Source organism: the organism of the source record quoted next, unplaced genomic scaffold (genome assembly GCF_019419815.1).
Source record: "Pyrus x bretschneideri cultivar Hongxiangsu unplaced genomic scaffold, Pyrus_bretschneideri_v1 Contig25, whole genome shotgun sequence".
In the NCBI taxonomy this organism is placed as follows: domain Eukaryota; kingdom Viridiplantae; phylum Streptophyta; class Magnoliopsida; order Rosales; family Rosaceae; genus Pyrus; species Pyrus x bretschneideri.
The window spans coordinates 4,004,136-4,029,674 of record NW_025999557.1 but is presented as its reverse complement, the minus strand read 5'-3'; the positions used below and the strand labels follow the sequence as shown (position 1 = coordinate 4,029,674).

The window sequence follows — 25,539 nt, the reverse complement described above, 5'->3', positions numbered from 1 at the left end:
TCTCAAAGCATAATCATATACTATTTTATTTTAGTTTTACAATCTATTTTTATTTTTGATTGTGCATAAGATTCTTTTCATGCCTTGCGTATAGACTTATCTACTAAAGTTGGTTCCAAAAATATTTTCACAAAAAACACTTTCAGCTATTTGAAAGGCAGTTCCCAACGAGTCATTAGTAAGAATACCTAATGCCTACTTAAGAGCCCTAGGGAGAGGACAATGAAGGGTCTAGGATGGGGCATGGAAATGAACTTGTAGGCAAGATTGCCCTTGACCAAAACCGCTTGTCAGCTGTCACAGGGGACCATGCCTTCCCAAATGTTGTGCCAAAACTGCCTATTTTAATTTAGACCCATACTTTTCTCTTGCTTTTTGGGTAGAAATTTAAGCCAAGGATAACATACTCCACTCCACTATATGTTCCTCTTTTTGTAGGCATTTTGGTTGGTAGGAACAGAAGAATCCATTATCATCATAATTATGGATGTTGGGGAAGTGATTAATTTGCGTTTAGCATAACAGGTTGTAGCTTAAGTGGTTAAAGTATACACTTATACACTTGATATTTTAGGCTCGACTCTCTTTCTTTAGACATAACAAATGTTCTACTAAAAGATGAGCCGATAACATGATATTGATATGGTGTTCACAACACGTCACTTGACCAATAAGTCTAAACTCTAAAGACATTCAGTTTTTGCTTAATTGAAGGAGATGTCATATTTAACTCATACTGAGGCGATGACGATACTGAAACGTCGTTTTTTTTGGTCATAAATATGAAAATGAGAGGGTTTCTTGACGACTTGGTGAAGGGTTTGCCCCACCTTGAACAAACTGATTGAACTAACCTAGTCAAGATATGCTAGATTAAGGGATGGACCTACAAAAGAGTTGGTAAAAAAATGAGACCATTTCAATCTTACCAGAAAATTAATCAAGATGTTGTCTTGTCTGCAATCATTTTTCCATCTTACTTAAGAGAGCAGCAATTTTTATGAAAAAAAGTTATCATTCCCCCTCTCTCTCTCTCCCCTTCTCTCTCCTCATTTTCTTTCTATAGAGCATGCGCGATGGAAAGGGATTAATGAATTACTGTATGTAATCAAAGGCAATTTACTACCTTTTTTTACCTTTACCGGTACGATGAATGTGCATCCACTTCGGAGGTTCCGGCTCCGTGCATCGAGTTCCGACGCTCGAGACGGGTAGCCGGATTTGATGATTCGGGACTAGGGAAGTGGACGCCGGCTAGCTGGTTTCAGGTCGGAGGGTTTCAGAATCAAACCGGAAAATCAATCGGCCGGGTTCTGAAATCCCAGGCACCGCATTCTGCGATTAGAATATAATGCAAGGGTGGTGATGTAGAGTAGGTGAACGAGGGAGGGAAGGAGAAGAAATGTAACCCCAACGGTGACGGTGGGTTAAATGACGGATAAGAATAGGCTAGGTTCAGAGTTCGAAATCCTCCATGAGAAAAGTAACCGAGACAATATATGTCATGATACCAAGCAAGCATCGTTACATACATGATCAGCAAAATTACACACATGAAACTCTTGGTCACCTTCGATTGAACAAGAAATTAGGAGTACAAACCGTCAAAGAAATCCGACTCCATCTCTTCTGTATTCTTAAAAGTCTCCACTGTCGTCAAACACAGCGGTGATGTTTCCGAATTTGCTCATTTCGACATTGTTACATTAAGCTTTAATTGCTATCGAGGCACGGTGATTACTCGTATTGTGCAATAAGATTGAAAGCTTCAATTCATAATCTCCACCAAAGTGTTTGTTTTGTCCTATCATCGAAGTCCCAGTTAGCATGCTCGAACTCACTCTGCCCGATGCTATTGGGGTGGTGCTTGTTGCGCAAGAAACTTGTGATCAAATAGCGAGCACCCGGCTTTTGTATTCTGTGGGCGATCCCAACTTCAGATAGGTTTGGTATTGGCCAGACCTTCCAGTATCATAAGCAGACCATAACTTCCAACTGCATACAATTGAGATAAACGAGTGAACACATATTACATATTGGTCAAGAAAAAGATAGCATCGGACGTAAAAAATACGTCAAGAATTCTGGTTCGGAGTATTCTTTGAAAAAAGAGTTCATATCAACATGAGTTCTTGATAGAGTGAGAAATTTCAAGGAGAAACCTGATATGATATGATTTTTTTTTTTTTTTTTCATTTGAACAAAGTACATAAATAAAGACACGAGGTAAACAGCATAAACGTCAAAACCAACCTACCTTTCCACCTCAACTCTACAAACAAAAAGGGGAAAGATAAAGAAGATTCAAAGACTGGAAAGCCAAAGTTATATGAAAGAAAAGCATAGAAACCATAGTAAGCTCCATGAAATTATGAACTCCAAAACACCAATACACCACAGACCATGCTGCAAAAAACTTAAAGAGTTCTTTGACCGAAACCAAACTGTCATAGCATCGAGCAGAAAGACACACGAAAAACAAAAACTCATAGACAAAGTACTTAAACACTATAACTATTACAGGTCCCTAGTTAGAAGTCTATACAGTTTTCCATGAGATGGAAATGAAAACTATTAGCCCCACAGGAGGTTGTGAATAAGTGATTGTATGACCAGCTACAAATATTCTGATATACCTATAAAATGTCCATGATTGAAAGTACCCGTACTTGGCTGCTAATCGGAGGTACTTATACATATGACCAACTATCGATGCGGAACAGAAGTGGTGGCTTTCCTAAATCAATGGGTGTTTTAGGATTCTAATATTTAGGGTTTTAGTCTTCAGATTTCCTATTCTATCTTGGATTAGATCCTATAATAAGTTTACTTTCCTGCATTCTTTCGGTTTAAAGGCATTATAAATATCCTTGTAATTCAGTATTCAAAAGGAATGAAGAGTTGATAAATAGAAAAGTTTGGAATTCTTATCCTGCGATGGAATTATTTTGAGAGATGCCAAAATTCTTGGTGAGAGGCCCCTGGAGTGATTCCAGTTATCCTTTATTATTGCTTTAGTTTATGTTGTCAGTGTTTTCATTTCAGCTGAGCTATTAAATTCTGCTGCCCGACTCTGTCCTACATCAACCACATATTATTCGATATACCAATTACACGTCTGTAATTGTAAGTACCTATCTACGCCTGATATTTTCAGTTTTTTTGGTTGCCTCTGTCTCATTCACCAAGGAAACAAAAATTTAAACAGATATCTACTCATAGTTCAGCCATCACATATTTAGTACTGAAATCCCCCCAGTTCAAATATTCCTCATGCATGACTTGTCAAATTCAAAATAAGTACAAGCTCCTTCCTAAACATTTAAAGTGTCTGTCATCACCGAAAATCTATACAGAACTCCAACAAGATGTGGCAAGTAGTCATCAGTTTCTATATACATTAGATCTAATAAACTCCAACAAGATGAAGGGAAAGAAAACGAATAAACATTCCGAAGCTCAAATACATCAACCACAAAAGTGACTGCTAGAATCTTGAGATTCAACTTCTTGCAGTAGGAGATTGCATGAATTGAGAACTGAGAATGCAATCACTAGCTTTGTTGTTTCCACAATTTGATATCTACTATGATAAAAAGCTAATATCTTTAAGCACCACAATACTAGATGTTAACAAACCAATGCATCCAATTCAATACTGCTCAAAATCAACTAGTAACATACATGACATAATTCATGAAAGAGAGAAAAGAAATCGACATTTCAGATAAAAGTAAACATACATGAAACTAAGCATCAGCAATCTCTTTTTCCTTCCCGGAAAAAGGGTCATGAGTAGGTCCGACATCCTGCCCAATATGGCGCTGAACCAGCCGCTGCAAATCTGCCATGACCTTGTGCTCGCGCTTAGCTTTCTCCTCGTAGTTGAACATGGCCAAAGCCCGCTTGTCCTCAGCACTGTAAACCTGGTTTTCCTTCCTAATACGAATGGCATTCATTCTCTGGTGCCTACTACCACTCATTACATACCCAAGGTTCTCAAACTTCTGAATCTCATCAGCCGAAAGACCCACTTCTCCTCTCCGCGGAATACGCTTCCCTTGCTGAACATATTGTGCAATGGCATCACCTTCACCAGGCCTCAGAGCCCCACCATAACTAATATGCCCTTCAGCTCTAGGCAAGGGCATTGGCCCAACCACTGGTTCATCGTCCAATGACAGCTTCTTCTGAGCCTCGAAAATCTCCTTAAACTTCAATGCCTCCGCATTACTCTCATCCTTCATCATCTCCTCTTCCACTAAAGTAGCAGCCATGGCATCAACCTCAGAATCCAAACCCTTCTCCGAGTCCGATTTCTCACTCTCCATTTCAGTTTCCGACTCTTTCTTCTTACTCCGACTGAGAGACTTTCGCTGTTTCTTCTTCTTCTTCTTCGAATCTGAAACCTCACTATCACTGTCTTCGCTCTCATCCGACTCGCTACTGCTACTACGCCTGCTCTTCCTCTTTCTTCTCCTTTCTCTTCTGCTCCTGCTTCTCTTACTCCTACTTTTCGACTTCTTTCTCATTCTACGATCCTCCTCTTCATCCGATTCATCATCACTTTCGCTCTCACTCTCCGATTCACTATCACTATATCTCGATTTCCTACTCCTGCGCTTCGAACCCGAACTCTTCTTCCTTTTCCTCGACCTCAAATCCTCCGATTCAGAATCGGATTTGGATTCAGACTCGGACTTCTCCTTCTCTTTCTTCTTGTCCTGCGATTCAATATTCTCCTCCTCGCCATACCGCTCCGAAATCACATCAGCCTTACCCACGAATTCGAACTCATCGTTCTCAACCCTAGGCGGGCTGGGCGTCAATTCCCAAATACAAAACTTCCCCGATTTCCTCAGCTTCTGCCTCTTGAGCCTCCTGTACTCCTCGAAACTCAGCCCCTTCAGCTCCTCGTCGGACTCCTCCGATTCCTCCCGTCCTCCATTCCGGTCCAGACGGTTCCTGCCACGCCCGAATTTCTTCGGCAGAGAGTCCGGCCCCCCATTAGCCCTAGGGCTTCGTCTAGGGTTCGGGTAATCGGGCGAGCCCGAGCGATTTCGGTGACGGCGGTTGTCGTGCCGCTCGTAGTCCTCATAGCTGGGGCTGCGACGCCGAGCCAAGGATTCCGGGCCTCCTCCGTTGCCCCTAGGGCTTCGTCTAGGGGGCGTTCCCGAGGGGTTTCGGTGGCGGCGGTTGTCGTAGCGGTCGTAGTTTTCGTAGCTGGGGCTGCGACGCTGGTATCGGTTGTCGCCGGATGAGTCGGAGTGCGGTGGGTACCGGCCGTTCTCGTGATCGGAACGGTGTCGTCTCTCCGGTATGTGGATGGTGGATGATGGCCTCCCCATCAGAGAAAATTGGAAGAGAGTCGGTGATGAACTTTCTATTTTGGAAACCAAAAGCTCGCTTCTGGTACTAAAGTCTAATATTAGTAAAAATACTTGGGCTGGGCTTTTCTTTGTCTTCCAAAGTTTATGGGCCTAAATAATGCTCTGGCCTAACAAGTACTTTCCACGTCATTGTTCCATCGACCTCCGTTTGAGGAAAAATGATCTGGCGATGATCCTTTCTTAGGGATCCTAGAAATCCAGTAATCGTGACCGTTCATCGTAAATATTACGATCAGTTTTCATTATGTATTATTTATATTTAATTTTAAATTTTAAAATTTGAAATGATTTCTAATCTCACGATATACGATGAAAGATCACGATCCGGCAAGGATCCTTTTCCTGTTTGATAAACTCAACGGAAAATTATTTTTTCTTCAATAATTGTCATATATGAGATTTAAGTTCATATTCTCTTAGAGCGCCTTTAACATGGAATGCATACAGATTGAAAAGTGCATGTCTACATCCCAACGATCACTCAAACTCATTTCTGACGTGTCGAAACCATTAATTATAAAGGAAAACTAATAAAAAGTGATTAAAAACTTTGAGTTTTAACGATAAGGGCAAAATAAAGGGTAAAGTGAATAGTACTATGATTGATTTTTTAGTGTAAAAATATGATTTTTCGTTAAAGTAAACAATACCAAAAATTTTTGGTTGAAGTTCTTTAAATATAAAAGACGACCAACCAATTGGAGTAGTGTAAAAATAATTGCCCACGATCAAGCTTATCAGCCCATGTGTTGGACATGTGCCCAAACGCATATTCAACCTTATATGATTTTCTCATTTCTGTAATGTTGGTAAACATTTCTTAAGACCGATAATCCATATTCAACCTTATTTGAAAAATATAACTGTCACAAAAGTAATTTTCGAATCTCAATCAATAGCCTATGCACAATATAAACATCTCAAAATTTATTTTCTTCAAAGTTTGCAACATCAACAATTTTCATCACTCTTGTTATGATCCAACAATTTTGATTAGATAATCACCACGGGATGGTTTGTGGTTGGTAACAAATTTCAGGTCCGTAATCCATACGGTACGTTTTGGGTTCGATTCCTTATGCTAGTGAATCGTATGAGGGTGACCATGGGAGATTAAAATGTCTCTACAAATTTTCCTGACCTTCGAAAAAGTGAACTATCATGAGCGAAGCCATTGGCTAGTTTCATTTTTAAATAATTAAAAATAAAAACAATTTCGATTAGATAAAATCTTATATTGGAGATTATGTTTGCAAAAAGAAAAGAAAAATGTCCTAAAAAAAGGTTGGGCCGGAGTTACCATTACGATTTCGATCGGCCCAAACATTTCAGAAAATGGGCTTTACCGCTCTATAAAAGATGCATAGTCCAATTCGAAACCCTAAAAACCTCCTATCACCCCCTCCTTCTCAAACGCGCAAACCTCTCGTACACAGTCCCCAACCGAACACAGAGCGGAGGCGCAGAGAGAGAGCCATGGCGGATACCAAGGCAGTGACGATCCGTACGAGGAAGTTCATGACCAATCGCCTTCTCTCCAGAAAGCAATTCGTGAGTACTTTCCCTGTTTGGTCAACTAGAAAATGCAGGAAAAAGGACATAGAAAATTACCCAGATGTGTTTTTTTACCTGGTCGGCTGATTTTACTGTGTGATTTTTTGGTTTCGATGTGTAGGTCATCGATGTTCTGCATCCTGGCCGACCCAATGTCTCAAAGGTTTGGTTTCTTTCTTTCAATGGGGAATTGTTTCTGTATATTTGGTGTTGGTTTTGAAAATATATAATTTGAAATCATGGGTTTGTCCAATTTTTAGGATTGTTTTATTACAACAACAACAAAGCCTTTTCCCACTAAATGAGGTCATCTATATGAATCCTATAGCGTCATTGCGCTCGGTTCTGTGTCAATTCTTTTAGGACACTTTTACTGCTAGATCTATTTATTTTATGGTTTTTATGGTTTTGTTAAAGAGATGGCAGAAGTACAATTGTAATAATGGGGCAAAGAAATGTTGATTGAAATGGGTTTCTGTTTGTTTTTGTAATGAAGGCGGAGTTGAAGGAGAAACTTGCGAGGTTGTACGAGGTGAGGGACCCAAATGCCATCTTTGTATTCAAGTTCCGCACCCATTTTGGAGGGGGGAAGTCTACTGGTTTCGGTTTGATCTATGATTCTGTAGAGAATGCCAAGAAGTACGAGCCCAAGTACAGGCTGATCAGGGTAACTTATCTTATTCGCTCCCATCTTGTTATGTGGTACTTGCATATTGGCAAATATCTGTTTTTAACCTCTGTAGTGATTCAAAATGTGCGTTAATGTATCTTTATATTTATATGGTATGGCCGGTTCCCTTGTACGGTGTTGGATTTGAACAAATCCAATGCGTATTGGGGTTGGAACTGGCAGAAATGAGACTGAGAGAGAGAGAGAGAGAGAGAGAGGATCTTAAAAATAACACTTCTCTGGAATGAGCTTGATACAAAATTTCTGTGTGGTTGTTGATTAACTGTTGGAGGAGGTTCATCTGTCTATTTAAGTTCGCTCATTTAGTTAGTATTTGATTCATGGTTTTAGAGTGGGTTCTTACTTTAATATCGTTGAGTATAGTGTTTCTTTTCGCTGCTTCCTGTATATTTATATTCTTCCATTATTGGGGTGCTGATCTGAACAATTGCTTGAAATGTTACAAAAGCGGGTTTTGCAATTCCTTTTGCTGATTTGTATGTAGTTTCACAGTCTATAGGCTTCTTTCAGTCAAAGAATCTGTCGTTTGTTTGGCATGAAATGCATATGGCTCTCAAAGCTTGTCTCTTTGACCTTATAAATTTTGAGATCTCTCTCTCTCTCTCTCTACATACTCATACACACACACACACACACACACACATATATATATATATATTTGTCTGTTGTCATCTCTCACACTTGGCTACTTGTGCAGAATGGACTGGATACAAAGGTTGAAAAATCAAGGAAACAACTCAAGGAAAGGAAGAACAGAGCCAAGAAGATTCGTGGAGTTAAGAAGGTAACGATATTGTTATTGTTTTGTCCTGGTTAGTGCTAGTAAAATGTGACGGTACGGTAGGGAATGTATTACCTTAAGCAGTGGGTACGCCCTGGAATTGGAAACACTGGCTATCGAACCTTTTCAATGTTTTCAGCTTAAAGTTTTACCCTGATGTTTTCTTGAGCTGGTTTAACATTTTCAAATGTTATATGTGCAGACAAAGGCCGGTGATGCTGCCAAGGCGAAGAAGAAATGAGCTTCTGCATGTTTTGGGATCGTATGTGTTCGCAGTAGGGTTCTGTGTCATCAGCCTAGCTGCATCTTGTTATTTTCTTTTGTTAGCGAGCATGAAATTTTGGGATGTTTTAATTTCATCAAAAATGTTATGATGTTTAATGAGTTGTGGAATGTTATGTATGTTCTAACTTTTCAGTAACGAAATGTAAACCATCAATTCGCATGTTTATTTACTTCGCACTTACCTACCCAACCATTCAAAGGAAAGGAAATCTCGGATGTTACCTAAACATGCGAGATTTCATTTCCTTTGCAACTCTCGGGCATGTTTCTTTATGAGAGTGTCTAACTAGCTAGTTGGGCATTGCTTCTTTGTGAGAGTGCCTAACCGGTTATTGAAAGTTGTGCTCACACGAGCTTGAATGATACTCAAATACAATGGGGCTTGTTTCTTTCAGATAGTGCATGATCAGCTTGAGAGTTAAGCACTCTCCGACGCATGAATTGCTTCTTTGTGAGAGTGCTTAACCGGTTATTGAAAGTTGTGCTCACACGAGCTTGAATGATACTCAAATACAATGGGGCTTGTTTCTTTCGGAGAGTGCATGATCAGCTCGAGAGTTAAGCACTCTCCGACGCATGAATTGCTTCTTTGTGAGAGTGCTTAACCGGTTATTGAAAGTTGTGCTCACACGAGCTTGAATGATACTCAAATACAATGGGGCTTGTTTCTTTCGGAGAGTGCATGATCAGCTCGAGAGTTAAGCACTCTCCGATGCATGAAATAAAGAAAATTTGGAAAGTCTCAAAATGCATTTTGTATTGCATGCATGAACCATGATGAATTCGATTGATTAAGGAGTAGTCGATCACATTCTCAATTATTATATTTTCCATTTTCAACGTTTTGTTTTCAAGTAAGTAAAAATATCAATTTGTCGCTATTTTTTTATCCACAGTCCATTCGTTTATTCATTCGCTATGTCCTTAAAGACATGATTATTTCATAGAAATGCTTGCCATTTTATCTTAATTTCATAAGATTACTTACCATATCCGGCCAAACAAAACGGATTACTTACCTTAACCATGATGTGAACGTCTTTAATTTACGCAACGCTTGTAGGATTAATTTGCTAATTAAGCTTTGCCCCTATTAGGCTCCTTGGTTGGTGGGTGACAGAATCCATTGGTCGCACATTACAAGACAGGATCCAACTGTTTTTGTGACTCATTGTCGACCTTATCATAAACAAACTCACAAGTCTTTCGGTCAATTTAGGAACACAAGTTTTCAATGTCCTCGATTCCGTTCGGACTTAGAATGACTTACATCTCGTTTAAATGTATTTTTAAAATAACTGGAAATACTTTTAGTGAAAATATTTTTAGAATCAATCTTTAGTAAATATGCAAATAAATCTTGAAAAAACATTTAAAGTGCTTTCTGGAAGAAGTACATAACTGATACTTTTTGCAGAAAGCACTTTAAGTGCTTTTGGAACCCAGAAACATATTCTCTAAAATCGCTTGTAGTTATTTTAAAAGTACATTCAAACGAGTCATTACTCCACCTCACAAAAAAATATTTTTAGTTATTTTAAAAACATTTTTAAACGATCCCTAAGTTAATAACAGATCAAAATCTATTTAATATAATTTCACCAATTAATAAGATCCCAGACGTTACTTCAAACCTTCAATACAATGGAGTAAAACCCAAAATAAAGATAATTATCAAAACTAATTAAGCATTGTAATTTTTTTTTTAATAAACGATATTATCTACACTAAGAGAAGGTGGGGTAGGCTTCAATGAACCTTCATAAAATTCACTTTTGACGAGAATCAAAACTAAAATCTCTCACTCAAAGATGAATACCAATAAATCATAACACTAAGTGACTATCGTAAACTTTTTATTAACAACAAAAGAAAAATTAAGCGTTGTAAATTGAGATAATATGGTAAGTTGAAGAGTCAAATATTAAAATAAACAAATATGTACAATTTAGATATCAATTAATTAAAGGAAAACTAATTAAAAAAAGGCTTGAAAATTTAAGCTTTAACGATAAAGACAAAATAAAATGTAGATTGAATAGTACCAAGATTGATTTTTTAGTATAAAAATATGATTTTTCGTTAAAATAAATAGTACCAGAAAATTTTCGTTAAAGTTTCTAATAATTAATCGTTCAAAACAAGATATCAATTAATTAATAGAAAAAGGTGCCGTGAGAAAAGGACTTATGCCCCATGTGACAAAAGATTACCATCCACCTCACCAAAAAAAAAAAAAAATTTAAATTAAAACAGAAATTTCCAATTTGTTGTAATTTATGGAGGGAAAACCACAAAATCACCCCCGAAAAAATAAAAAATAAAAAAGCAAAGGGAAAGCTTGCAAATCCCCAAAGGCTTCCTTGTCTCTATCAAGAATCTCTCTCCCCTTCAATTTCTTCCCCAATTTCACAAAGCGCCATGGCTGAACCACTGAAGCTTTTGGGTCACGTGCCGCGCACGCGCTCGTGAGAGAGGCATCAGAATTTCCCCCCGTGACTTTGCATTGACTGGGACCTTCGTCAACCCATTGTCGCGGCTGGTGATCTGGTCAGTCCGTACACGCTCAAAACATTTTACTGATTTCCATATATAGTATATATTTTTATGTAAATATTTTCTTTACTTTTTTGGTTACAGGGTAGGGTTAATTCTTGAGAGAAGAGCTTTTTAGCTGTTGGTTTTGTGTAATTAAGATCAAAACTGAAGTGGGTTTTCTGTGATTAGGGTGTATCGCGAGAGATGTTGAGATCTGGGAAGGTAAGGGGTGAGAGGGATAAGCAAATTGGTGTTCAGAAGAAAGGGGATGAGTTGAAACAGGGCGGTTTGGATTCTGGCGGGGAGAAAACCCGGCATTTGGTTTCGGGCGGGGCGGAGGAACCCGAGAAAGAATTTGTCGGGGAGGGTGGCGAGGAGGGTGGGACTGAAAATGGTGGAGCCGCTGAGAGTGGGAAGAAGAGGTGTGTTGGTAATGGTGAAGAAATTGGTGATGAGGGTGTTGAGATAAAGTGGGTGAAAGAAAAAGAGACAGATGGTGAAGTGCGAATTTTTGGGCTGGTTTTCCGATCACAGTTAGCGGCAGATGGAGGGGGTGATAAGGAGGTGAGCAATGGGGAACTGGTTGCGGAAAGTAGAGAAAATGACGGGTCTCAGAAACAATGTAGTGAGGTAAACAATGAAAGGAGGAAGGAAATGGAGGTGGATGGTAAAGTGCAAGTTGTTGGTCGAGTTCTGTGGTCACAGTCAGCCGTGAATGGAGGGTGTGATAAGGTTGTGAGTGATAGTGTTCTGGATGCCGAAAGTAGAGAAAGTGATGGGTCTGACAAGCAATGTAATGAGGTAAAAGATGAAGGGGTTGATCTGTTGGGCCAGAGTGAAAATGTGGGAGTAGGTGAGACTGGGAAGAAAAGGAGGCGGGTTGATAATGGTGAAGAAATTGATAATGATGCTCTTGAGAAGAAAAAGGTCAAGGAAGATGTGCTAACTACAGTTAGGATTCTGCGGTCACGAGTTGTGGTGAATGGGGTGTGTGATAAGGCAGGGAGTGATGGGTCTCGCAAGAAATCTTCCAAGGTTAACAACGAAGGGGGCGATCAGTTGGTTGAACGTTTTGCAAAGAAGTTGGAAGGAAAGAGAGGGGGCCTACTCAAGGTGGAAAAGGAAGAAAGTGATGGTTCGGGTGCCATGCTACAGAAACGTAAGCGCGGGAGACCTAAGAAGGTACAAACGGAAGAGAGTGATCTGTCGGTTGGTCCGTTGAGAAAGAAGTCAAAATTGCAGCACAAGAGACCACTTAAGGTGCAAAAGACTAATGTGGGTTTGAAAGGAAAGCTTGCTAAGGAAGGCAATATGGTTTTGAGATCACGAGAAAGAATTAAAGTGAATATGACAACTAACGGTTCATATCTGGTAAGGAGGAATATTGGGAAAGAGTTTGATGTGAAGGCCTTTTCTCCAGCTAAAAGGGATAAAAAAGGAAATGATTTGGAGAATGAGGACAGTGAGGATGGAGAAGGAAATAATGAATGGAAACAGAAACAGAAGGGAAATAAAGAACAGAAAAAAAAGCAGAAGGGTCAGGATCGAGATTGCGCCAGAAGTAAGCAAAAACAGTTAGTGAGAGATAAAATAGTGGATCTAATTATGCGTGCAGGTTGGACCATTCAATATAGGCCTAGGAATGGCAGAGATTACAAGGATGCAGTGTATGTAACTCCAGCAGGACAGACTCACTGGTCAGTCACCAAGGCTTACACAACCCTAAAAATGAATTGTGAAAATGGTGAAAATAATTCCGAATTTTGTAAGCCTAGCTTCAAATTTACTCCGATACCACCAGAGGAAATTGACATGTTAGCAAGGATACAAATTGTGAAAAGGGTGGGGAAAAAGAAAGGGAAGAAGGGGAAAAATGGAATGGAGGGCGGGATTAGTGAAAAGCAAAAGAAGAAAAAGGCCAGGAATGCAGTGGATGGAGTTATTGGAGAGAAAAAGAAAAAGAAATTGGGTAGGCCATTCAAGGGGAAACGTTTACTTATTGAGAAGGATGATTCAGCACATGCAGCGTGCAAGGGAAGGCGAAGTTTACATAAGACAAAAAATAGAAAGCGATGTGGTCTGTTGGTTCGGAACTCTGAGAATGCGGATTCAGATAATGATGGCCATGTACCATATGACGGGAAAAGAACAGTACTTGCCTGGATGATTGATTTGGGAACCCTATCACTTAATTCGAAAGTGAAGTACATGAACAAGAGAAAGACACAGGTGCTTCTTGAGGGTAACATTACAAGAGATGGAATTCATTGTGGTTGCTGTGGAGAAACAATCCCAATTTCGAAGTTTGTAACCCACGCCAAAAGTGATTACTCTGAGCCGTTTAAACATATATATGTAGACTCAGGGTCTACACTTTTGCAATGCCTACTTGACTCATGGAATAAACAGGATGAATATGAACGTCGGGGATTTCATTTCGTGGGTGTTAACAGGGAAGACCCAAACGATGATACGTGTGGAATCTGTGGAGATGGTGGGTACTTGATTTGTTGTGATGGCTGTCCATCAACATTCCACCAAAATTGTTTAGAGATAAAGGTACGTTTGTAGAGCCAATTATAAATTGTTCTAACTATATGAATAAACATTTATATCGCCATTTTATCATTGCCCATTCTGCCCTCTAAGACTGTTGTAAATATATAGTGCCCTTGGGGTATCACTTTAACTAATTGCATAGTGGGAATCTGGGATGTCCTGAGAATTAACTGGAAGCATTTTGATATGCCTAGAAACTGGAGATCATTTATACCTCTGGTTTGTTTTGAAGCAGATGAGAACTCTATTCTTATATTTTGCAGAAGTTCCCCTCAGGTGATTGGCATTGTGTATATTGTTCATGCAAATTTTGTGGGAAGTTTGGCGGTAATATATGCGAAAGCAATGGCATTGACACTGACACTGACAATTTAGCAGCGTCAGCATTAGTTACCTGCCATGTGTGTGAGGAAAAATGTATTAACTCTACATTCTATCCTTTTTCGTTTTCCGTGCTAGATTTGGTTTTCCCTTAATGTTATTAGTATTTGATCTGCGTTACCCAAATTCAGTACATTTGGCAAAATCTGATTAAAAAACCTTTTCTTTTTAGTTCACCAATCCTGTATTCAGGCAAAGGATGCTGTAAATGATGATTTTAATGGTCCATCCTTCTGTGGGAAGAATTGTCAAGAGGTACTACATTTGTTGTAACATTAGCTTGGGATTGCAATATTTGTGTGGGCTTTGGTGCATGCATCCGTAGTTTCATGTACTATTTGTAGTAGTAAAATGATATTGTGCTGCACGCATTCGGGATCTGCATGCAACAGGGGCTAAAAGATTTGACAGTTTTTCTTAATGCTTCAGTTGTAGGAAGATTGCTTACACTAGTTTTAAAGAGATGCTTACAAAGCGTTATCTATGTATATAGGAATTATTAACATTGCATGCAGATTTAGAGGTTTTATGAATTTGAGTTGTTTTCACTTTTCAGTTTTAATTCTAACGAGATCTCAGAGAAATTCTTTTGATCAATTTGTCTATCCATTATCTATTGTCGCCATTTGTATGTAATTCATAATGTTTTTGTCATGGCAGCTATTTGCGAGTCTTCAGATGCTTCTTGGAGTGAGGCAAGAAATTGAAGAAGGATTTTCATTGACTATGATTCGCCGATCTGATATCAGCTCAATTTCTATTTGTGACACACCACAGACGGATGATTGTGATTCAAAGCTAATTGAATGCAACTCCAAGCTGGCTGTTGCATTTTTAATAATGGACGAGTGTTTTTTGCCTATGGTTGACCACAGAAGTGGAGTCAATTTGATTCATAATATTCTGTATAATCGTGGGTAAGCATACTTTAATCCGCAGTTTTGTGTGCGTGTATGTCTATGTGGATACCAAACTACTTTTAATTGGTTTGGACTAGTATAATGTCTTTGTCTTGGAATAAGTACGACGGTGTGCAGTATCTCACTGTGAACATGTTTGATGGTCATAATAATATAAATATGTTTCGAGTTCAAGGTGGTGGATGTTAGAATTATGTACCTAGGTAAAGTTTTGGTGCTTGACCATATGAAAATAAATTTTTGTTTTTTTTCTAATTTTATGTAGAGAACTCTACATAATTTACTTTGTCCTTTTATCTTCTATGTGGGTATACTTTGCATTCAAACAAGTTTGAAAGAATCTTTCATTCCATATATTGCAAATTATCTCTTCACCACTTTTTAACGTGTAGAAATATATACTTTTATTAATGATTTTATAATTTTCAATTATCCAGGTCAAATTTTAGCAGACTGAATTATAGTGGTTTCTTAACTGCAATTCTAGAGAGAGGTGATGAGATCATTTCAGCAGCATCCATCCGGTATGTTACTGCCTCCTACATCACAGTTAATCAATGCAATTTCTACTAGTTCTGGGCAAGTTATTCTGACAAATAGTTTTAACACGGACTGCAAACTGAGTCTTGTAGAAAATTTCAGCCAAATGAACAATAATAAATAATAATAAAAATAAAAAAAACATTGAGCTGTAAAGGTTGCCTTTCCAATTACCCAGTTATTGTTCATTTTCTGAATTGCCTTGTATCGATTTTGTGGCTATATTTCTTGTAAATGATGCCAAAACTTGGGATGTCGCTTCGAGTCTTTCTTTCCAACCATAACTTTAGTAATTAGCAGATTAGCCTGGTTCAGAATTCTAGTTGCTCAATGCTGATAGGGACTTCTATTGCTGAATAAAGGAAGTTCTGGAACCAATGAGTTTGATTGGAATTTATTTTCTGCTGCTCCATCTCTCCCTACCCAATTAACTTGGAAGCAAAAAATCAGAAGAATTCAAACTTACATTTCACCTTCTCATGGCTAGAAGATTTACTGTTAAAATAATGGTTGTGATCATTCTTTAAAACCCGCTCCCCTTGCTTTCTTTATTATTTATTTGTAATTCCTCTCTTGCATTGGGTTATACATAGCTGTAATTCTAAGCAAGTAGAATGGCTTTTATGAGTTTGTGTTGTATGCAATTATGTTCTGACACTACGTTGCTGCTTGGTCGATCAGGATTCATGGGAACTATTTAGCAGAGATGCCATTTATTGGGACCCGCTATATGTTTAGGCGTCAAGGAATGTGCCGTCGGCTTCTAACTGGAATCGAATCTGTATGGTCATTGTTCAGTTCAAACGCCTTTGCTTTTTTTTTTTCCTTGTCCTTACACTTTCATAACTTTAAGAAGAATCTTTTTGTGTCCTCACTATGTACTGATCCCTAACTTTCTATTTCTTTTGTGCGGTTTTTCTGATCCACGATTAGGCTCTCAGCTCATTGAATGTTGAAAGATTGGTTATACCTGCGATCTTGGAACTCAGAGAAACATGGACTTCTGTTTTTGGTTTTAAGCCCCTTGAAGGATCAAGCAAGCAGAGGATGAAAAACATGAATGTATTGGTTTTCCCTGGTGTAGATATATTAGAGAAGCCATTGTCGAAGCACTTACCAGAAGCAAATATGATTCTTGCTGAAGGTATTTAGGAAATCAGCAGAAATGAGCATGTGTGGATTTAGCACATTGTTTCTGTCAATTGTATCTTCTTGTTGTATGACTTACGCTGTATTTGCTCTTGTAGGTGTGAGGTCCACCGAACTTGAGGATCAGCAACTCAAGCAAGACGTTTTATGTGATACTAATGACAAACGTTTGGCTGCGTCTGGAAGTGAAGCATCAGCACGCTGTGGAAACGAGGCAACTGATGAACTTGCTGATTTTGAATCCAATACACAGCATATCTGTGGTGTTTCTCAGGATAATCTGGAGGAGAAAAGCATTCCTCCTCAATCAACTTGTGACGTTCATGAACAAAGTGAGGAGGTTAATGAATATCAGAGTTCTGCTTCAGTTCCTGATGTAGCCACAGTGGAAGTGGAGACCCAACAAGGCCAGCATATCATGCCTGAAGTCGAAAGCAAATCTTTGACGTCACATCGTAGTGATTCTGATGCCACTGACTCTTGTGTAATGATTCTTTCTGCTTCCAGGGAGGTCACTGAAAAAATTGATTGTGAGGTCAGAATAGAAGATGACACGTTTGAGAATCACGATGCTTATGACGAAGGATCTATTTGCCGCTCTACTGAAAATGCCACTGAGCTGCAGCGCTCTACTGAAAATGCCACTGAGCTGCAGCGCTCTACTGAAAATGCCACTGAGCTGCAGAGCATGGTACATGAAGCAAAAGTTCCTGATGAAACTACTGTCTGCCATGATTCAGAAACTACAACTCGGGCATCTCAAGAGGCAAGCGACCTTAAGCATCAGGATTCTCAAAATTTGCAGGTTTCAGGATCTATTTCCTGCCCAGATGGAAAGATGCCTGAAACTTGTGCACCGGAATATAACCATACTGCTGCTCATCATACACCTGCAGTGATTGTTGAGGTGCATTCAGAATCTATCGAGTGTTATGGCTCTGAAATTCTGACTGAACCTAGCAAGGTTGCCAGAGATGTACTAAACCCGACTCCCCTGTTGTCTCACCAGAAAGCAGATGAGTTTGAAGGCAATGGGCTCAACACTCATAAAGTTGCACATGGGTTTGAAGGCAACGGGATCGACACTTATAAAGTTGAATCTGCTCCAGCTGACAGAGATTCTCATCTTACATGTGGACATGCCAACTCCCTGGAGGTTACTGATTTGAACTTAACCCCGGAAGAGTCTCAGAACACAATATCCGTAAAGCAATCAGAACTCAATTCTCAGGTTGATAATACAAGTCCCACACAGTGCAACTCGAGCAATACCCCTGCTGTGGCTCTTCACTGCACGTCCGTTGGGGGTACTTCAGAGGCGGTTATTCTATCAAACCAGGCTAGGTGATGTCGTATGTCGATATACTGACAAGTAAAACCAGGAGGCTTTTCCGTAACAGCAGAGTCTCCAACGGCGAAAGAGTAGTAGAAGTGTTTTGGCAAAGGGTTGAAAACTGATCTTATCGCTTGTTAGAAAGCAATACAGTTTTTGGTTCCTTAAGACTTGGAGCTACAAGCCATGCTTCTCCCATTGTTGGAAACTGGGGAGTAAATGTATAGTTTTTTTCCGGGGAATGATTCGTGCATGCTATTTTTTTCACCTTCCGCACGTCTCTATTTTTCTAGCCGCTGGATTGAACAAATCAATGGAAAATCAATGACCCGATTTAAGAAGAGTGCAGAAGTTGGAAAGGGTGTGCGTAAATCACTCCCATTTTTGGGGTCGCAAAGTACAGAAGTTAGAATTACCGGACTTTATAGCATTTTATGGCTTTGGTGGGTTCGCAAGTTTTGGCCTCCTGGTGCTCATTGTATTATCAAACGATTCATTTGCTTCAACTATGAAAAAAAAAGCCTATCATTTTTGTATAGATCTCTTGCTATTAATTGTTGAAAGTTTTTTTTTTTGTTCTGTCACCGTGACGGAGATATCACTAAAAACTCGTAGTAAAGAGAGATTCTTAAGCATCATCGGTAGTGTACGGTCATTTTTTTGTATATAAACTGTTCATTCAATAAGACCCATGATTGTGTTCAATCTATGATAAGGTAAAATTTTCTTCGTAATACGTTTCATCATTTACCTTTTGATTTAAGAAGGTTTTATTGACACTCCAAAACCTCATATTCCTACGTATTTTTTTCTTCCCCCGCTTTCTCATTTTTCTTTATTTATAGGTGCAAGACAAAGTAACTAAAAATCACGTGGAGTAGAATAGTCAAAGTTGACGTCTCTCGTACATCCGAGTTTGAATATCTGCTCTTATAATCAAGGTTAGTTTATGAAACATACTGAAGAAAAAAAAAATTCACTAATAAAACCCCTTAGGCCTTCCATAGTAGCTCAGAAAAAGTGAGTGTGATACCAATATATTGAACTCGTACAGGAATAACACTCCTACATTGGATTGAAAATTTGAATGTGATGCCAATATTGAACCCACGCTAGTGTAGTAGTAGTGTTATAATTATCAAAATCAAGTTGCATGATTCTTATATATATATATCTCATAGTCACTCAAACTATTGTAAAATGCCTTATAGAACAAGCATCTTTTAAACAAAGCAATATTTTAAACTACTTTAACTTGGAAATGAAATTTGAACTTGTGATCAAGGAGAAAGACTTAATCGAACGATCACCATCACAGTGTCATTTTTGTCTTTCAACACAAAGCCATGTGAAGTGAGATTAACATGTGACATTGTGTTAATAGGCCGGGAAGCACCGTGACCGTGTACCCAATCTATGAATCTATCTAAGTTTCTCTCGTAATCAAAATGATAGACACAACACCTTAATTAACTAACGTAACTCACATCTGCTTCGAGCCCGGGCCATACTTGATGTTGTTGGTCATTTTATCGACCGGGCTTGAAAAGAAAAGAACTAAACGAAATATTGGGCTATTTCATTTATATTGGGCCATGCCCCATTGGGTGGGCATATAAAATCAGTCACAAAGGCCGCGACGGCTATTTCTAGGGTTTCTGTTTGCTTCACTTCCGTCTTCACGGCACACACAGGCGCAGAGCTGCTCCAAAAGCTTCAAGATCCAAAACCCTAGCTAGCCATGGTCACTCTCTCTCTCTCTCTCTACTTTCTCTCTCCTTGCGTACTAATATATATGTCAAATGTCTGTTAATATATGAAGTTAATTTATGTGTGTGTGAATTGGAATCTGCTGCAGTCTCTGGTAGCGAACGAAGAGTTTCAGCACATTCTGCGTGTGCTGAACACCAATGTGGACGGGAAGCAGAAGATTATGTTTGCCCTAACCTCCATCAAAGGTATCGGACGTCGTTTCGCCAACATTGTCTGCAAGAAGGCTGACGTCGACATGAACAAGAGGTGCCCCTTCTCTTCGACTCCCCTTTTCCAATTTCATCTGATTTTGCATGAATATTTGAAATCCAATTGCTTTTGCTTAGGACTGCATCTGTAGGAAGCACTTCTGTTAGAAGTGATTTTATTGTAACGCACAGCAATTTTTATTAAAAATAGGAAGCACATAGGAGTGCTTCCTCGAGAAGCACTAGAAGTGCGTTCTGGAGAAGCACTTAGAAGTGATTCTTGAAGAAGCATATGGCAGTTGCTTCTACAGGAAGGGCTTCTATGACACACAAGCACATTTACACTTTTCAGCCGAACATAGGTAGAAGCTCCTTTTGTTGTCAGAAACCACTTTTAGGACAGAAGTTGCAAACAGGAGAGCAACTTTCATGGAACGGGATCACCACCTTGTGGCATCTCAACCCAATAATACATTGCCATGTGAAGAAAAACTTGCACATGGCAATTCATTATTGGACAAAGGAGGCCACATGATGGTGAACCCGTTCCATGTTAGTCCTCTTAAAACAGACTTTTAGATGAAGTGAAAGTTTGATTATGCATATGTTTGTGGTTGAATTGTGATCATATCACCATACTCGTTTTGGTTTGTTTGATTTTTGCTATTGATTGTTATCTTCTGGCAGAGTCTATGCTTAAATTTTCTCTTTTAATGATTCATTTTGAATGCATTGTATATGTTGTGCTGGCTGAGTTAATTGTAGTAGTGGTAGTGCATAAAGAGAAACCAGTTTGTTGTCGGAAATTTTGGGTTTGATGTGGATGATTCATTGTAGGGCTGGTGAACTGTCTGCCGCGGAGCTTGATACCCTCATGACGATTGTTGCGAATCCTCGCCAATTCAAAATTCCAGACTGGTTTTTAAACAGGAAGAAAGATTACAAGGACGGGAGGTTCTCTCAAGTTGTTTCGAATGCATTGGACATGAAGCTGAGGGACGACCTCGAACGCTTGAAGAAGATCAGGTTTGCTATCGACTATTAGTAGTTGTTCCTTTGATACGTGTCATTTGTGTGCTGCATTTCACAATGCCTTCTTAACATGGATTTCACAATCCAGTTTGATTGGGTTTTCTTGTATTTGTGATACTGTTTGCTCTCTTTAGCCGTTTATCATATACGATTGAGTTGGTGAGTGTGTGTAATATGACAGGAACCACCGTGGTCTCCGTCACTACTGGGGTCTCCGGGTGCGTGGGCAGCATACCAAGACCACCGGTCGCAGAGGAAAGACTGTTGGTGTCTCCAAGAAGCGATAGTCTGCTTACTCATTTTCCATTTCTTGAGCTCGTTGCTGGATGTTTACATGTTAGCTTGGGAAATTTTGCTTCTTTAGTATATCCGAGAATGTTTTTGAATGCTGAAATACACGTTTTTGGATTGTTTCGGGAATTTAATTTCTTTTTTTTTTTTTTTTTTTAACCCGAGGCATATTTTCGTTAATTGTAAGTGCACTAATTTTCCATAGTGAATGTGTTCCAGCATATATCAGTATTGTTAAGTGCCCTAAAAGTTTTCATTACTATGTTCATTTGGTGGTTGCTGTCTAGACGGATAGAATCTCTCTTGCAACTAAGATGTAGTTCTAATGTCGTTACTTGCTCAATAGATGTTTGTCCCGTATTTGAAAAGTGAACCACCCTTTTCGTTTAGACGGGATTGAGAGTGAGTTATCCAGTCGAATCCAATAGAGTAACCTCCCATCAGAATGGAGTCTTCTCCAATCCAATCCTATAGAGATCCCTCCCATACAGAATTGGGACTTGTAAGCTGCGTTTTGTTCGATGGTTGGTCAATGGATGTCATTTTTTTTTCTTACACGAGCAATATTGGATAAGGAAAACTCGAGACATCGGTTATAGGGGATCAATTGAGCTACAAACTCTGTTGGTTAAGAACAATTATATTTTAGGAAGGGGGTGGTAAGTGCAACGGTGGAAGACGATACGACTGAGGAATGCTGGTCACTCAGCTTTTGATTAGATATCAAAGGTGAAGAGTAAATGGATGTAATGCCTTAATCACAAAGGAAGATTCTATTCCTTCTAATGACTTTTCTCTTTTCTCTTCTCCTATTTGAATGGTTGCAATTATACCATGTCAACATCTTATATTGATTTTTTTATGGAAATTGTTATTAGCACTTCAAAAATCTCATTCTACACTCCAAACATTCTATATTAGGAAGAAAAATACACTTGTGAGGAATGTAGAATGAGATTTTTGAAGTGCCAATAACATTTTTTTTTTTTTTTTTTTTTTTATAAAAACAAAAAGGAAAGTGTGAGAGGAAGAAAGAAGGTGATGGTAATAGGATGGGAGAGAATTCTACTTCCTTAATCTCAACTCTTAATATCAAACCCAAAGATAAATTATCATAAAATCGTAATTGCCCAATAACCAAGAGATCGAGATTCCATGTTTATAAAAGTATAATAATAATACGTTGGACCTCCAATCTGCCCTCATCAGGTTCAAGTTAAAGCATAAACAAACACATTTGGCCAGAAACATTGAGGTTAACAAATTTAAAAAAAAAAAAAAAAAAACATAATATTTAATTACTTAAATATGAGTAGAAACTCATACTCAAAATTGTTCGTTGTCAATTTATAGAACTTCATGTTTATAATCAGAATCGTTCATATTATTAATCATCCTATAAAAATTGCATTTGCAAAAAATCAATTAAAACTAAGGTCGTTTAGTCATTAAACTGTTTAAAAACAAACGAATGACATTGATAAAAACATTACGAATTGTTTATGTATTGGTTACAATAGATTCACTAAACGACCTTAGTTCTAATTTAAGCACAAAAATCTGTGATTAAAATACTAAAAATTTTGAGTAGGAGTTCTACACATCTTTAAGTATTCAAGTATTGTTAAAACAAAAAAAAAAAGACAAAAACAAGATTCCATGATTTCTTTATGTGCTTATAATTAGAGGTGCTGACTTTTATCTGTATAATTTGTTTTTTGTTTTTAATGCAAAGACTTTGCCAATCACCCAGACCCACCTCTGAGCCTGCACCCTCTCTATGATTCATATGAGATTTGTTGTAAAGTGTTTTTAAAATGATTGAAAGTACTTTTGATGAAATTATTTTTGAAAATAATTCTTAGCAAAATGCAAGTGAATTTTGGAAGAAGAAAAAAAATAAAAAAACAAACTTGAAGTGCCTGCTTTATGCAAGAAGCACATTGCAAGTGAATCTTGAAAAATCACTTGAAGTGTTTCCTATAAGTGCTTTTGGAACCCAAAACCAATTTCACTAACAACAATTTAAGTTATTTTAAAAGCACATCCAAACAAGTTCATAATTTATCTCGCATTGTTTAATTAATGAATTCCCCGCCCCCGCCCCCCCCCCCCCCCCCCCAAATAAAAAAAAACTAGCATCATGTACTGCCAATTAACTAGACTTCGTAATTAGAGTTTATATTGTTCCTAATTGTGGATTAACTAGTATTGTTCCTAATTGTGAAACAAAGGGCGCACAGATGATTTGCCCGTTGAAAGTTCAGAAGTTCAAGAGCGGACCTCCTTTTGTGATTTGTGTTGGATTCTTAATTAAGGAAGCTAAAAGTTTCCAAAAAAAAAAAAAAAATGAAGGAAGCTAAAAGGGAAGTGTTGGATGAATTGGTTAAGAGAAATGCTAAGAAGACTCTTTAAAATTGAGATTCTTTATAGATTCTTTGACATCTTATGTTTTTGGAAAATGTTTTATAATGTTGACGCCAAAGTTGACATTAAACTGTGAGGTGTCAGAGAGATCTACTTTCAAGAAAGTCCTCTTAGCATTTCTCATGTGCTAAATTATTTGTTAGTTTCTATCATCGAATTAAGTAGTGTTTTTGAAATGCGTTTTCTCTTCTCACACTTTTTCTCTTGCTTTTGTCTCTTGATTTTTTGTTATTTGTTCAGTTCAAATATCGTTTGGATGTGCTTTTAAAATGACTGAAAACGTTTTTAGAGAAAATATTTTTTGGTTCCAAAAGCACTTAAAGTGCTTTTCCAGAATTTACTTGCATTTTTACTAAGGATTGCTTCGAAAAATATTTTCACCAAAAGCGCTTTCAGTTATTTTAAAAACATATCCAAACAAAAACATTAGTGTACAAGGAAAAGTGTTTATGAAAAGAAAAATGCAAAAATCATCTCTTTGTTATTTTATTTGTGAAATTAATTAATGGATTTATGAGAAGAAGAAAAAAAGATCATCCTCATGTTGCTTAAAACTGAAGTGTGTGAGTCGACATCAAAGCATATCATGATCAAGAAATGTTACCCAACAGTTACATAAGGTGATGGGGACTAAACTTGGATCACACTTGTCTCTATTCTCTACTCGGGAACCTTCCACCAATCGACAAATGTTTACATATTTTATAATACAGATGCTTTTCCTTCAAAATTACGTAATTAACTACCACATGCTTGTCCCAAACAAGCATATATAATAGCATTAACATCTTTGTTTGTCTTTTAACAAAATGTTTCGAAATGACCCCCCAAACGAAGATAAAATCTCCCCTCCTTTTTACTAGCCACGGGGATCCACGGAGTAGTTTCATGAGCAAATGTAGTTGTCGTGAAGATACCTTTCTTGTTTTTTTAGTGGAAGATCGGAAAAGATTTCTCTTCACCACGGACCGATTGAATCTGCCGTAGACACCCAATAACCCCCACAAGGCAGGCTAGAAGAGTAAGAGGACAATAAGTGAAGAGTTATGCTTTCGTTTCTTTGCTTTGTTGAAATTGAAATGAAATTCTTTCAAAAGGGTGTAGTTATAATGCACACATGCCAAGTCAAGAAAGGGACGTGAGGGTAGGGATGACTATATTTTTTGGAGCGAACTGTAGGTGAATTTGGATACAAGTTATGCTTTGGATTGAAAGACAATTCCGAAACTGCTTTGTCTAGAACTGTTTTTTTATCAAACTTTAAGTACAAGTGAGCGCATACAATGTTTTGTAGTACAACTCACGCTTAAGGACATTAGTACGAAAGTAATATACTTCAATGTATGACATTACACCAGGAAAACATATAGTTGAACAAGCGGTTAAGGATTCAATAAACAAAAATCCAATGACAAGCATGTAGCATGGAGCAACAATTAGTTGAACGTGAACATGGATGGTTGTAGCTATGCATATCACAAAAGGTGAAAAGAGCAGTCGGCCCCCTCAGCACATGCTTTTCTATCTATCCAAGTTAAGTGCATTGCTATTTTCTATTAACTTGCTCCTACATACACAGAGAGACCAATTTAACCTAATAGCCATAGCTAGCCAAGAGGAACTGGAAGTAGGCTCGCAGGCTTTTTAGGTTGAACACTTGAACTCTCGTTATCATTTACCCGAAGTGTGTAAGATGTTTAATTTGGT

General features: G+C 38.3%; 4 protein-coding genes across 4 annotated transcripts; 3 read left to right on the top strand and 1 right to left on the bottom strand.

Annotated features, from left to right (window-relative positions):
- Nucleotides 1-1,505: 1,505 nt before the first annotated feature.
- On the bottom strand, nt 1,506-5,407 carry LOC103957229 (NKAP-like protein). The gene is made up of 2 exons (XM_048586881.1): nt 3,744-5,407; nt 1,506-1,995 (listed from the first exon to the last, which is right to left on the bottom strand). The coding sequence occupies exon 1, from the start codon at nt 5,346-5,348 to the stop codon at nt 3,750-3,752; it is 1,599 nt and encodes a 532-aa protein (XP_048442838.1). The 5' UTR covers nt 5,349-5,407; the 3' UTR covers nt 1,506-1,995; nt 3,744-3,749.
- Nucleotides 5,408-6,789: 1,382 nt separating this feature from the next.
- LOC103957230 (40S ribosomal protein S24-1) lies at nt 6,790-8,867 on the top strand. The gene is made up of 5 exons (XM_009369357.3): nt 6,790-6,941; nt 7,066-7,107; nt 7,441-7,611; nt 8,333-8,419; nt 8,619-8,867. The coding sequence occupies exons 1-5, from the start codon at nt 6,867-6,869 to the stop codon at nt 8,655-8,657; spliced, it is 414 nt and encodes a 137-aa protein (XP_009367632.1). The 5' UTR covers nt 6,790-6,866; the 3' UTR covers nt 8,658-8,867.
- A 2,012-nt stretch (nt 8,868-10,879) lies between these two features.
- Nucleotides 10,880-18,136, top strand: LOC103957226. The gene is made up of 9 exons (XM_048586678.1): nt 10,880-11,251; nt 11,342-13,798; nt 14,062-14,215; nt 14,352-14,434; nt 14,840-15,096; nt 15,537-15,623; nt 16,321-16,420; nt 16,573-16,783; nt 16,887-18,136. The coding sequence occupies exons 2-9, from the start codon at nt 11,444-11,446 to the stop codon at nt 18,134-18,136; spliced, it is 4,497 nt and encodes a 1,498-aa protein (XP_048442635.1). The 5' UTR covers nt 10,880-11,251; nt 11,342-11,443.
- Nucleotides 18,137-19,717: 1,581 nt separating this feature from the next.
- LOC103957225 (40S ribosomal protein S18-like) lies at nt 19,718-21,628 on the top strand. The gene is made up of 4 exons (XM_009369350.2): nt 19,718-19,865; nt 19,980-20,140; nt 20,920-21,108; nt 21,296-21,628. The coding sequence occupies exons 1-4, from the start codon at nt 19,863-19,865 to the stop codon at nt 21,399-21,401; spliced, it is 459 nt and encodes a 152-aa protein (XP_009367625.2). The 5' UTR covers nt 19,718-19,862; the 3' UTR covers nt 21,402-21,628.
- The last annotated feature ends 3,911 nt before the right edge of the window (nt 21,629-25,539 follow it).